General features: G+C 42.9%; 1 protein-coding gene across 12 annotated transcripts in view; it reads right to left on the bottom strand.

Annotated features, from left to right (window-relative positions):
- PPP2R2B (protein phosphatase 2 regulatory subunit Bbeta) overlaps positions 1–13,656 on the bottom strand; it is a 465,243-nt gene that overhangs the window by 50,995 nt on the left and 400,592 nt on the right. For all 12 annotated transcript variants that reach the window (XM_060635811.3, XM_060635808.3, XM_060635807.3 and 9 more), the window contains one exon: positions 7,322–7,499. In XM_060635811.3, the coding sequence (XP_060491794.1) occupies positions 7,322–7,499 (178 nt within the window). The remainder of the gene's footprint in view (positions 1–7,321; positions 7,500–13,656) is intronic.

The raw sequence follows: 13,656 nt of genomic DNA, 5'->3' as shown, positions 1-13,656 counted from the left end.
ACACACACCTTCTCCCACTTATTCCATCAAACACTAATCTATGTGCTACTGTAATCTAGGTGCTGTAAGAAGTTCTGCAGATGTGATTAAAGGCCCCAATGAGTCGACTTTCAGTTAATCGAAGGAAGATGATCCTGGGTGAGCCTGAATTAATCAGTTTGGAAGACATTTAAAGGAAAGCTTTGGCTTTCCTAAAGGAAGAGACTCCAAAAGGCTGCTGGGTCCACAGTTGTTCTCCCTCCTCACTGTCCATGTGTGGACAAGCTTCAACTCATGCTCACGTTCTTCCAGCTTCCTTGTGATTTTTCATTCTTGCCTAACTGCCTTACAGACCCTGGACTTGCTTGGCCAGTCACACAATTACAAGGCTAACTCACTATAATAAGTCAGTCTCTCTCCCTCTCCCTTCTATCCGCCCCCCACCCCCTCTGTAGACAGACAGACAGACACACACACACACCTCTCCCAACAGTTTTGCTTCTCTGATTGAACTCTGCATGATACATCTACCCTTTCAGATTACAAAAATCATAATATCAGGGATGGAGTTTTATGCATCTTGGCATTTCTCATGCACATGGTAGATGCTCAATAAATTTAAGTTATTAAATTTCAATAAATTACTTTCATTTGTTGTGACTTAGCAGCCTTCTCAAAGCCTAGTTTTTTAAAATGCAGAAAATCCACAGTAGGTCAGTAATAGGTCAAGATGCCAGGCCTAGATACTGTAAATCACCTCAGCTTGTGGTTTTCTTAGGAGAGAATGGGATTCAAGCAACAAGGTTAGAAGAACAAGGGGCTGGGGAAATGTTTCAAATACAATAGCTACTATTTATTAGGCCTTCTTTCTGTGCCAGGCACTTGGCTAAGAAATTTACATGATTATTTCCTTTAATACCCACAAAAACCTTATAAGATAGATGGTATTTATTATCTCCATTAACTGATGGGACAATGAAGGGGCAGAGAGGTGTTAAGCAGCTTATTAAGGTCACAAAGATTTTATGACACAAAATTGGATTCCAATCCAGTGAATCTGACTCTGGAGTCTAACTACTAAGCTAACTACTACTAACTACTAAGCACTCCTGATTATGAAGCTATACCTGCTGCTCTGAGGAAGCTCAAAAAGCCCAAGAAGTATGCAGTTTCATTCTTGCCCTCTTCCCTGACAACATGAGATCCAAAGGGCTTTCCCTGTGCATAGATAAATACCTTGTCTCAAGAAGTCTTAGGTCTGGCAGGCACAGAGGGTCAAGCAAAACACTAGGCCTTGGAAAACTTGGAAAACCTACCAAGGCTGCATTTATTAATGGGGAGGAGGAGGCTGCCCTGGGACACACGGACCAATGTTCTGGATGTGTCAATGGAATACTCTCCTTTTACACTAAATGCCAGCCTCAGATTGATATGTACATTTGTGGATGAAAGCCACAGCAGCAACAAGGGAGACAAACTTGTATTAGGCCCCACAGCTTCCTTCAAAGCCTGCCTGGCAGAATCCCACCAGATTAAAAGGAGGGCCGCTGTCCATGGTACTATGAAGAGACAGAAGCCAAGAATTGAGGTTATATGGTCCCCTCATCAGGGAATAAGTTCCAAAGGGCCTCAGCTCAGTTGACAAATGAAGCTGTTGTACAGGGGAGCTAAGACCAAGGCCAATGATGAAGTACCTCTAGAGTTCAGATGTCCTCTCTCAGAGAAATCCTCTGTTTCATGACCAGAGACCAGACTTGAATAAGATGTGGCTAACCTTTCTAGCCTTGTTTGCATCATGCTCCACCACATTCTCTGGCCTTCAGTCACAATGGACTTTTTAGAGTTTCTCCAACATTGCCACACTCCCTCCTGTCACATGCCCTCTGTACATGCTAGACCAATCTCTCCACACCTTTTTTCCTCTTTCAGATCTTAACTCAGTAATCAGTTCCTCTGCAAAGTCTCCTTTTATTCCCTGAAATCTGTATCAGAGTTCAAAAAAGAAGCATACACAGGACTGTATTTCCTTTCCTCAAAGGACTTACTTCTGTTTGTAATGATATGCTCATTAGTGTGATTATTTGATGAATGTCATTCTGAAAGCAGAAAATTTCTTTTCACTTTTGTATCCCCATGGCTTAGTGCAGTGCCTGGAACAGAATAGGTACTCAGTATACAGATGTCAAGAGCTATACCTTTACTTTTACTTGATAGGAGCCTATTTAATAGCTCTTATATTGGACAGGGTAAGAGCCAAGGTCAACCCATTCTTAGTCCTGGGAAGAGAGTTCAAAGGATCCTAAGTATACCACAGAAAACAGTTTGAAAAGTTATGGCTGCTTCTTGTCCTAGAATATCACTAATCTAGAAATGAGTTATTATTGTCCTGAAATAGTTAACCCATTAAGGCCAAAGTTTGACCACTTATACACCTGTTACATAAGGTAACCACCTGTAACCACCTGTTACATAAGACAAAGACAGACTAGCTATGGAAGGAAGGGAGAGGACTCAAGACCAGGTGTCAAGGGGCTAGGAATGCCTTAATCTGATTTGGTATTAAACGCAAAACCCTGGACCTCAGAGATCCTTCAAATATGTGGTAACTAGGGTATAAAGAGCAACATCTTGAGAAGAGCATCCAACTGCAGAACCAAAGGAGACATCAAGAACTAAGAAGAGGACCCAGACAATAAATTTAGCAGACTAGCACCCACCATACTAACATTCAATTTTTCTAGTTTCCTAATCTTTTTAATGATAATCATGCTTGTTTAAGCCTGTTTATAATTTATTTAGCAGGGTACTGGCCTAAGCATATGTGTTTATGTGTGTATATGTATACACACACAAGCATATGTGTATCTCTCTTTCTATACACACACACACACACACACACACATACACACACACACACACGAATATATTTTATATACAGTTGACCCCTGAACAATGTGGGGACTAGGGTCATTGACTCCCATGCAATAAAAAACCCACATGTCACTTTTGACTCCCTTAAAACCTAATGATTAATACCTTACTGTTGACCTTACCAATAACATAAGTTGATTAATACATATTTTGTATGCCATATATATTATACACTGTATTCTTACAATAAAGTAAACTAGAGAAAAGAAAACATTATTGAGAAAATCATAAGAGAAAATACATTTATAGTACTGTATTGCATTTATAAAAAAAAAATCTGCATGTAAGTGGACCTGTGCAGTCCAAACCCATGATCCAAGAGTCAACTGTATATACAAAATTTATCCACATATACGTATTAAAATATAAATGTTTTATATATGTGGATAATTTTATCCATATATATGTGTATATGTATATATGGATTATATATATATATATATATATATATATATATAACACCTTAAAAAATTCTCACAATCCTCTTTTATAAAGCTTCTCTCTCAAGATCATGAAACAGAGGCTTGGATAAGTTAAGAACCACATTACAGCTTACACAGCCAGTAAGCAGTAGAGCTGAGTGTGAACTTTAGGCTTTAGGACTTTCAGAAGTTCAAGGACTTTTGAGACTCCAAAGCCTGTGTTCTCAACCATAATGCCAATGACCAATGTCACACAAAATGCCAGGCACTGGAGTTGTGACTTCATTTTTTAAACAAGACTGCAAGACCACTTGTCTTACTATCTACTTTTCTTCACATATAACTTACTTTGTAATTTAAGTGTTTTCAGTATGTATGAAGTCATCAGACTGATATGATAGCTGTATTTTCTAGTATTCATGACTGTAAATACCTAACCATAAAAATGAAAAAAGTCCACGTAGTGTTCCTACCACCCCAGTGGTACTCATACCACGCTTTGGGAACCCCACATTATTCTATCCTGAGCCATGTTTGACAGCCTTCTTAGTGGATAAATGGCATTATAGAAATGGTAGTAAACAATGTATGATTCAAAAAGACCTGCCTGGTGGTTGGTGTTTTTTCTGAGGGTGTTTTGAAAGATGGCCGCTTCCTACCCCAGAGGTGGCTTCACTTCAGTGACGAGAGGCAAAAGGGGCCCAGTTTGTACAGTCAGCTTAGTGCTTAAGGCGGTTTGGTTGAAAAGAACTATATAGATATCAGTGATCATCATCCTCATGATGACAATAATTATTTTACATATGGCTGTTTTAAGGGTGAATGGCACAGTCTCATTTGTATGCCAGCATCTGGCAGGCTGTCACACATCTGCAGAATATAACCTAAATTGTGCTATTAATATTTCCCCTTTGCATTCTCCCCCAGGCATCTGTCTCCCAAATTGCCTAAAGAAACCCCCCCTCCCTCTTGAAGGCCTAGGGGCAAATCCAGAAAACATGTCATCTAGACTGGGGACAGCCGGCACTCAGAGTGACAGCAGCTAAGTCTGAGCAGATTTCTGGCTCTTGGAAAAGATGTAAAAGGAGAAAGGGAACCACCACCCACATTCATTCTATTAGCAGCCACACTTCTATGCACAATCTGTGGGCAGGTTGTCGGAGGCTCAGACAGTATGTAGAATCTACTCTGTGAACGACAAGAGATGCCAGTCATGGTCGTGAGGGTCAGGTCTTAGTGCCTCCATCACTGCCACTACTTGCTTAAAGCTGCCTTCCTTAAAAAACCTTGGCAAGCCAAGAAACAGACTCTTAACTACAGAGAACAAACTGAAGGTTACCAGAGGGGAGGGCGGTGGGCGAGGGGTAAAATGGGTGATGGGGATTAAGGAGTGTACTTGTTGTGAGGAGCACCAGGTGATGTATGGAAGTGATGAATCACTCTATTATACACCTGAAACTCATGTTACACTGTATGTTAACTAACTGGCATTTAAATAAAAACTTAAAAAAAAAAAAAGCCTTGGGCAAGTATCTAGCACTCCTCTGTGGTGGAGACTAGACTAGCTAACTGTGTACCAAACCAGGTTAATCTTTTTTTTTTTTTTTTACATGCATAGCTATATTACGTTTCCCAGCCTGCTTTGCAGTTAGACGTAGCCATGTAACTGACTTCTAACCAATGGAATTCATGCTATTTGAGGGCCTGGCTCAAAAGAGTCTCCCATGTGTGGTTCTCTACGATCTTCTCCTTTTGCTGTCCTGATTGCAAGTAAGCCTGGTGACACTGGGGAGCTGCAGGGTGGAAGGACCTAATTCTCTGATTAACTGATTGGAGAAGGATGCTTGCTGGTGGTGATCATCATAATGACTCCATTATAACAGAAGTCATCTTTTATGTGTTTGAGCCACTATGAGGTCTATTTATATCACGACCTTCAGAGCTTTACTTTAACCAACATACTCTTAAAGTGAGATTTCCTGGTTACATTTCACCATCGACTATCTACTGGATAGTTGCACTTCAGTGACTTATCGCACTTCAAACTTGACCTATCCAACCAAAATGGTATTTTCTGTGTCTGAGAATGTTCTAGGTACTGGCTACAGGAATGGATCATACAAAGTCCCTTCTCTCATAGAATTTATACTCAAATATGGGGAAACCCCAATACACAAGTAAAAAAGCAATTTCAAATAGTGATAAGTGCTGTGAAGATAACAAGGAGAGAGGGCTACTGGGGACTACTGGCAAGTTACTGGAAAAGGACCTCTGAGGAGATGACATTAGATGGAAGTCTGAATGATGGCTTGTAGTTAGCCAAGTAAACTCCAGGGACAGAGTATTCCAGAAAGAGGGAACAGCAAATACAAAGAAGAGATATAAGAACAAGGTTACCCAGGAACAGAAAAGAGGTTAGTTGGCTGAATCAGAGTGATTTCGGGGAGAGTGACATGATAGGATATCAAAGAGGGAGCCAGGGCCCATTTCACTTAGAATCTTACAGTTCAAGGTAAAGAACTTGGATTTTATTCCAAATTCATTGGGAAGCTACTAGACTGTTTTAAGCAGGGGGAGAATGATATCTAAATTAAATACTGAAAGGTCCACTCTGTTATGAGAACATGAAGTATGCAGGAGATCAAGAAAAAATGGAGACTGAACAGGAGATTGCTGCAGTCACACAGAGGAAGGAATAATGGCCTACAGCACCATAGGGTAGGAGGAGCAGAATGGAAAGAAATGAGTTGATGAGAGATATATTTCAGAGGAAGCATTGGCAGCCCTCATAGACAGATTGGGCTGGGGGCATGGAGGCTGGTGAGGGAGAGAAAATAATCCATACTGACTCCTAGGTCAGCTGCTCAGCTTCCTGGGTTGAGAAACCATGAACGGAATGGAAATTCAAGTGAACAGTCAGGTTTGTGGTGGCACAGACCACAGGGCAGGTAGTGAATAAATGACCGATCCATATTATTAAAGAGCGGGTCATCATAATGGAGTAAGAATGTTGGCTCAGACATTCATTCAACATCTTCTTGATATCTGTGGATTTTAGCTAACAGAAGAGATAGTAATACTTACATTAGGGTTTCTTTGATATAAGAAAGAAACCTTACATTAGGGTTTCGGTGTATGCAGACTAGAAGGAAGTGTGTTGGGGACTTGAGGACTGCTAGTAAAGTTTGGTGTCTCTTGATCCGGATGCTGGTTACACAGGTGTGTGTTGGGTGAAAATTCATCAAGCTGTAATATTATGTTATGTGTACTTCTCAAAATGAGATTCTATGTGGGGCATTTGGGTGGCTCAGTTAGTTGAGCGTCTAACTCTTGATTTCAGCTCAGGTCATGACCTCACAGTTCATGGATTCTAGCCCTGCATTGAGCTCTTCACTGACAGTGTTGATCCTGCTTGGGACACTCTCTCTCCTTCCCCCTGCTCCTTCCCTGCTTGCGCATGTTTTCTCTCTCAAAACAAATAAATAATACTTTAAACAATGAGATTCTATGCATAAAGTTCCTATTGCAGTGCTTGGAATGCAATAAGTGGCAGCCAGTATTATTTCCACTATTATGGTATGATGAAAACCATCTCATGTGTACCTGTGGTCCATGCTGTCCATACAGGCCATTTATAGATCCTTTAACAAGAGAAAGGAATCTTAACTGAATTCTAGGGTCTTATAGTTGATACAGTCACAACTGATTTTAATTCACGACACACAAATGCCTCTGCATAAAGGAAGTGATTCAGACTTCCTATCCAGAGCTAGTCCTGGACCACTATTTTAGTAATTCAATACTTCTCTAACTTTGTTACGATGAAAGATGGGCACCAATGTAATTTAAAAGAGCATAGTTCTTTCTCCACAAGTGCTAGGAGTCTGTGGTTATGACTGCTCCTCTCTCTTCTATTTCCCCCCAAGCCTGCTCATACCTGAATACATATGATTCAAGCCAACTGGTTATTGACCCCAAGGAAAGGATACTAAAACTTTGATTGGTTATTTCAAAGTTCCAAAGGTTAATCCTCAGGTCATCAGCTGACATGTAGGTTTCATAGTCGCTGTTGACTGATATGGAGTTGATGTGATACGTGTGTGCATTGGCGAATACTCTTCGCGGGGTGGCCTCCACCATCAGGTCCATGGGTCTCAGAACAGGCACCTGGGATGCAAGAGAAACAAATCACTTCAGAACCAAAGTTCTTCACTAGGGAAAACGTCCGCATGTTTATGTCCTTCATCATCACAACACAAAATCATAATCACATTTAAAAAGCTTGAAGTTAGATAAGCAGACTGATAAATCACATATTCCTGTTTCCTCAGTTCCTTTTAGTTTTTTTTTTATTTTATTTTTCCCTCTGCTACTTTTAGTTTTACTTTTTTCTCAAAAGATGTCATCATCACTTAGCCTTCATGGGCAATTTCATACTTTATAGATTCTAAGCATTTTCCCTGGACCTTCTAGGTGGCCTCATCTTAGAGAAAGTGCGCTTAGAAGCTACTGACCAGGCATTAGATTCCAGAGCTGTTGTTCCAAGCTGCTTGTTTGTTTTAAACATGAAATGTATTTTGAAAAGGAAGTTGTGGGAAAATTTTAGAAATATGTAGTTCAACTTTGACCTACATATATATACTTCATGGCTTTGGAGGTCTAGACCCCATCCTGGCTTTTTCCCCCAATCTTTAAGGGCATTTTGTGAAAATATATAATCACCCAAGATTCTAACAGTTAATTCTAAAATTCAGCCATGATCATACATGGCACTCATTGACAACTTGTTTTACCTGGGAAAATCTTGGTTTATATTTACTACCCGGTGTACCAACCAGGTACTATCCTCATTTGGACAATAAACTATATGGTCAGCTTACTGATATCTAAAGGGTCCTCAGTGATTATTTGTTGAAAGAGTGAATAAGAATATGTAAGAAAATGTTTTCTTCTCCACAGGTCAAAGAATCAGGCAGTTAAATCATTTCCCACACATGAAGGTCTTCCAGGCAAATACGAACAAGAAGACCCAGACTCTTCTGATTCTCTTTTTTTAATGTTTATTTATTTTTGAGAGAGAGAGCGAACAAGCAAGCATGAGCAGGGGAAGGGCAGAGAAAGAGGGAGACACAGAATCTGAAACAGGCTCCAGGCTCCGAGCTGTCAGCACAGAGCATGTCGCGGAGCCCAAACCCACAAACGATGAGATCATGACGTGAGTCCAAGTTGGATGCCTAACCGACTGAGCCACCCAGGCGCACCCCCTGACTCTCTCTGTGAATTCAAGGGCACTTCTGACAACTCCTGGGTGAACTGGTTCCTGAGAAGGTGAGGGAGAACAGCAATGCCTGGCCGGGGACAGACTAAAAACAAAACAAAACAAACACAAAACACAGATGTTGTCCTTTAAGAGAAAGAAGAAAAAAAAAAGGACCAAAATTTCCTTTATGAGGAAGTCACCTCTTGCAGCTGAGCTAACTTGTTGACTAATTTGCTACCAGGTAGTTGATTAAGGCTTCAACTTCTGAATTTGTTTCAACCCAAGGGGTGAGGGGAAGAGGGCAGAAACAAAGGTTACATTTTGTGAAGTGTACTCACTTCAATGGTATAACCTTTGACAAAACATAGTTCTCCCAGTTCAGTCTTGAAGGGAGTTCAGATCACTTCTGAAGGAGATTTTAAATTAAATAATTTAAATAAATAAGCAATTCAGAGAACTCAGAGTCCTATACAGCTCTGGTGCTAGACACCCTGGAAGACAGAGTTGGCTTGAGATGTGGATGTAGGATGTGGTGGGGATCCTGTGAACACCAGAACAGGGAGGGGAAGGCAAGCCTTCATGTGCCCCCTATGCCAATTATGGATGATGGTTTTAGAGCATAAGCTCAGGAATGGAGAGAACTCAAAGACCTTGGTTCTCATCACAGACTGACCACATAGTGAAAGGCTGTGTGACCATGGGTTATTAACTTGGCCCTCCTGAGCTCTGGGCCATACTATTTGAAAAACCAGTAACACCCATTGTGCCCTAGTTATCAGGAAAGGTCATTGGGATCTGTGGAGATAACATGCCCTCTGGTTCACCTGCCTTCTTGTTCTTTGAGCAACATCTACTGGGCTCCATACAATGTCCTAGAGAATCCAACCAGTGAACCAAACCAGACATTTCCTGCCTTCATAGAGCAGGGCTAGAGGGAGGAGGGATATAGGAAGTCATGTCACAACAAAATGTCGTAAGTGCCCCCACATAGATGATATCATGCCAAAGGGAATTTAACATGGTCAGGGAGGCCTGGAGAGCTGTTGCTGAAGAAGTATTGGATGGATGACTGTGAAGGATGAGAACAGGTTTACTAGGCCAGGAGGGGAGGAAAGAATGTTCCAGTCAGGGACAAGAGCATGTGCAAAGGTCCTAGGGTGGGGGTAAAGCAAAATGAAGGGTCAATAGATCAATGTGGTTAAGACAGAGAGAGTGATGGGAACCATGGTAAGAGATGAAGTGATAGGGTAGGTCACAGGCAAGCCCCCACCCCCCAAATTTTTGCCATTATCCTTAGAGAAATGGGCAGAACTAAAAAGATTTCCAATGATTGTGGTATGATAAAGTTTGATTAGATGATTCTTGATGTACAGGGGAGAACAAGTTAGAGGGCAAATGAGGTAAATTTTGGAAAGGAAGGTGATATACCATCCAACACCAGTTAAGGGTGCATCTGAATTAAGACTTTGTAATGGATAAAAAAAAGTGACTCTGTTCTTGGGAACTCTACCTGAAAGTATTTATTGGGCATTTACTCCTCTGTGTCAATCATTCTGCGGATGTTATTTATGGTAATTCTTTCAACAGCTCTGTGAAATAGGTTGTGGTGTGAGTATTAATACGAAGAGAAAGCTCAGGCTCAGAGAGGCTAAGTCAGTGGCCCAGGGTTGCCCAGCTATGAGCTACGGGGCATTGTCAGAATTTAATACCAGAGCCTACCTGACTGCAAACCTAGTGCTCCTTCCAATGTATCACACCACATGCAAATATCATACGTGGCAGGAAGTAATAAATGCTCTGTAAGTGACACGAATAAGCTGCCAGGGGAATTTATGGAATCAACACTATTACTGATAATAATAACGGTAGCAGTAGTCAGAGTTTTGTAGTTGAGCTGCCTCTACAAACCTCAGTTAGGTGATGTAGGTGTACCTGGTATTTGAATAGGAGTGACTATTCCGTGTACTTCCAAAAACACATGCCATGCTTTTGTAGTCTGTCATAAAGGAACGCCCCACCTGGAGCTTTTGAGTGCTACCTGCGCTTCCTCTGCCTCCCCACCAGCCCCCTCCCAGAGGTAGCAGAGCTCAAAGCGGGCTCCCCAGGGCCCCAGAAGAAATGGAATCTGCAAGGACTTCCTGTGGCTCCTCCTAAACTCTTCCCTGAGCCTCCTTCATTACTGTGCATTGTCGGCGGAGGCTTCCCGTGGCTGTGGTGACAGGGAGGGAGCGTGACGGCCAGGATCAAGAGGCATTACAAAGTGGGAACTGCCAGCCCAGAGCGTCAGCTTAACGTGATGGGCCTGCCTGCTAATTCAGGCTGACATATTCCATGATGTACCACTTAATAGGGAAGGCTCCGCGTAGGTATCTGGGGAGGGAGCCTCTAATGCCTTACCTAGATAAGGCAGAGGGAGGAATGTCATTCATGGTATGCCAGCACCATTCTCATGTCCAGGTCAAGACCTGCCCACTGCCTAGTGATGCCCCTCACAGGAAGGAAGAGTGGGGGTCTGGTTCAAACTGGACGGGATGACTGATTGGGAAGCCTTGTTGGGACTGTGTTTTCCAACTGCACTGGCTACATACTCCCTTCAAGGCCAGGCAGGGAGAAGAATAGGACACTGTTCTCTGAGTTGGGCCCACAGGCCCTCATTAGGGCTTTCTCTGTAAGACACTGATGGAGGGCTTCTGTGCTATTGGCCAAGCACTGTGTCAGAGCTCACCAGCCCCAACGCCAGGGCTCTGCTTCATTCAGCCTTCTGACTTCTTTGGGCAGAGCACTGGGGAAGACTATTCTGCTTGTCCATTTTACAGGGGAGGATCAAGGAGGTGAAGTATCCTGTCCAATGGCACACATACAGTACAGTGAGGAGCTGAACCGAGGCTATTTGGTTCCTGAGTGAGCACAATGGTGCAGACAAAACTATTAGTGTGAAATGTGATCTTGCCATTTTTGCAGGTCCAAAATCATCAAATCTCAGTTATTGCCTCTGGTTCAGCCTAATATTTTGGAAGGACTCTGTGCTATAGAGATGTGACACTGAATCACGGAACAATAAATCTTGGAAGGGCCATCGTGTGTGTGTGTCTGTGCGTGTGTGTGTGTGTATGTGTGTGTGTGTGTGTGTTTGTGTGATGGGGATGGGGAATTTAATGGGAAGCTGTGGTTGTCAAGGCTTTACCCTCTTCACTGCTCTTGGTAGTACGTTTGGATTCTCATTTATATCATGCTTAAATAAATATTTCTGTGGATAAGGAAAGTTTGAAAATGACTGGCCCAGGCAGTACCTAAAATCAGCAGATGTACATTGTCCATGGTCACCCAGCTTTCTACCTCTCGTCCCAGAGCTTCCTCTGCCCCTTCCCCATACCATGTTCCTGAACTGTTCTCCACAGGACCAGAGACCCCTTCTTGCCAAATGACAGGACCAGAATTGGACAAAACCCAGGACCAAGCCAGGACCTTTAGTTTGTAGTTCAAAGCCTCTTTTCTGAGCAATGTTGGCTGTAGTTGACAAGGCTAGAATCAACTGTGAGACAAGGCCAGTGCTGCATTGTGCCTGCAATGAGAAGAGAGTCCTTGGCCCTCAAAGGTGGTTCTGCAGTGCACTGCTGGGTTTTGGTCATGTCCCTCCCTCAGGTGCCTCATATTCCTTCTGGACCTTGATTCAGTTACAGCTCATCGTGCTAAGCCTGATTCCAAAGGATGAACACACTAGCCCAGTGGGCAAGACCACCAGTATCATGTTAGAAAATCAGATGATAACATCTCAGGTCCCAAGAGAGGTGTCTCAGAGTCTAACCTGCCATAAAGCTTATAGAAATAGATCTCATCTGTAATGTTAGTGGGATGTAAGGAGCCTAGAGAACCACACCACTGCCTCTCTCTCAGCAGCGAGGTCTCTGTTCAGTTATCTCCCCTGAGGGAGGCCCTCCATGCCCAGCCCACCTCAAACAGGACACCCTCCACTCACTATCCTCTTCCCCAGCTAACAGCTTAGGATGTTTTAAACACTTCAGCAATTACAAGACTACACTGTTAGCTAGCTTGACAATAAATTAATTAAAAAGAAAAAAGAAAAATATAAACACTCCAGCAATTCATCAGAGAATTCTCATCAATATCCTGTGATTTATGTTGGTAGATATTATGATCCCTTTTGCACAGATGAGGGGACTGAGGGCAGAAAGGTTAAGTAATTTGTGTAAAGTCACACAGTTGGTACACACACATGGCACTCTTGATTCTGGAGTCTAAGCCCTTGGTGGCTCTCTATTGTAGGCCCTGGAAGAGCCCACTGGGGTGTGTGGGAAAGAGACAAGTGAAGAGACATTTCAGTGCAGGGCATCTGTGCTGTGACGGAGGTCGGTGGGCACTGCCCAGGCCGTGTTGGCCAAATGGGTTATGTGTCCACCTGGGGAGGTCAACAGAGACCTCAAAAGGAGAGGGCTATGAAAGCAGGCAGGGTACAAAGGGTTTGTAGGACTCGATCAGGCAGAGTGGGGGGTGCTCTAGTCAGAGGGACCAGCACACGCAAAAGCTCAGGAGGAAGAGAGCAAAGAACATGTGTACAACTGTATGATTCCATGCATTTCTGGGGGAAGGTGTCCGTGATTTATTCACTCAACAAATACTGAAGTCCCTACTCTGTACCAGACATGAAGAAAACCTGAACTGGGTAAGGGGGTAGACAGTGGATGGGCTTCTACTTGAGGTGGGGTGATTCTGGAAGATGTCTCTCAGGGAATGACTTTTGAGGGGAGATCTGAATTCAGTGAGGGAGGGAGCCTTACTGCTGTCTGGAGAAGAGCATTCCTGGAGGAGGGAAGAACAAGTACAAAGGTTGGAGCACCTGAGAGTGGCTTGTGCTTACAGTATAGGAGGAAAAGCAAGGAATCTTTGTGCTGCAGTGGTTTGTAAGTGAACAGCAGCAGATGTTGGCTCAGTAGTGAGCACTGGATGACAGATGTGACTGTGAGGACAGGGAGGATTCAGGGAGCAGGGATAGCTGTCCAATACAGACTCCCCTTCTGGTTCAGCAACCCCTTGTTTGCTCTGTCT

Source organism: Panthera onca, chromosome A1, assembly GCF_046562875.1.
Source record: "Panthera onca isolate mPanOnc1 chromosome A1, mPanOnc1 haplotype 2, whole genome shotgun sequence".
Classification (NCBI taxonomy): domain Eukaryota; kingdom Metazoa; phylum Chordata; class Mammalia; order Carnivora; family Felidae; genus Panthera; species Panthera onca.
Note: the sequence above shows the minus strand (reverse complement) of the source record. Positions and strands in the feature narration are given on the sequence as shown.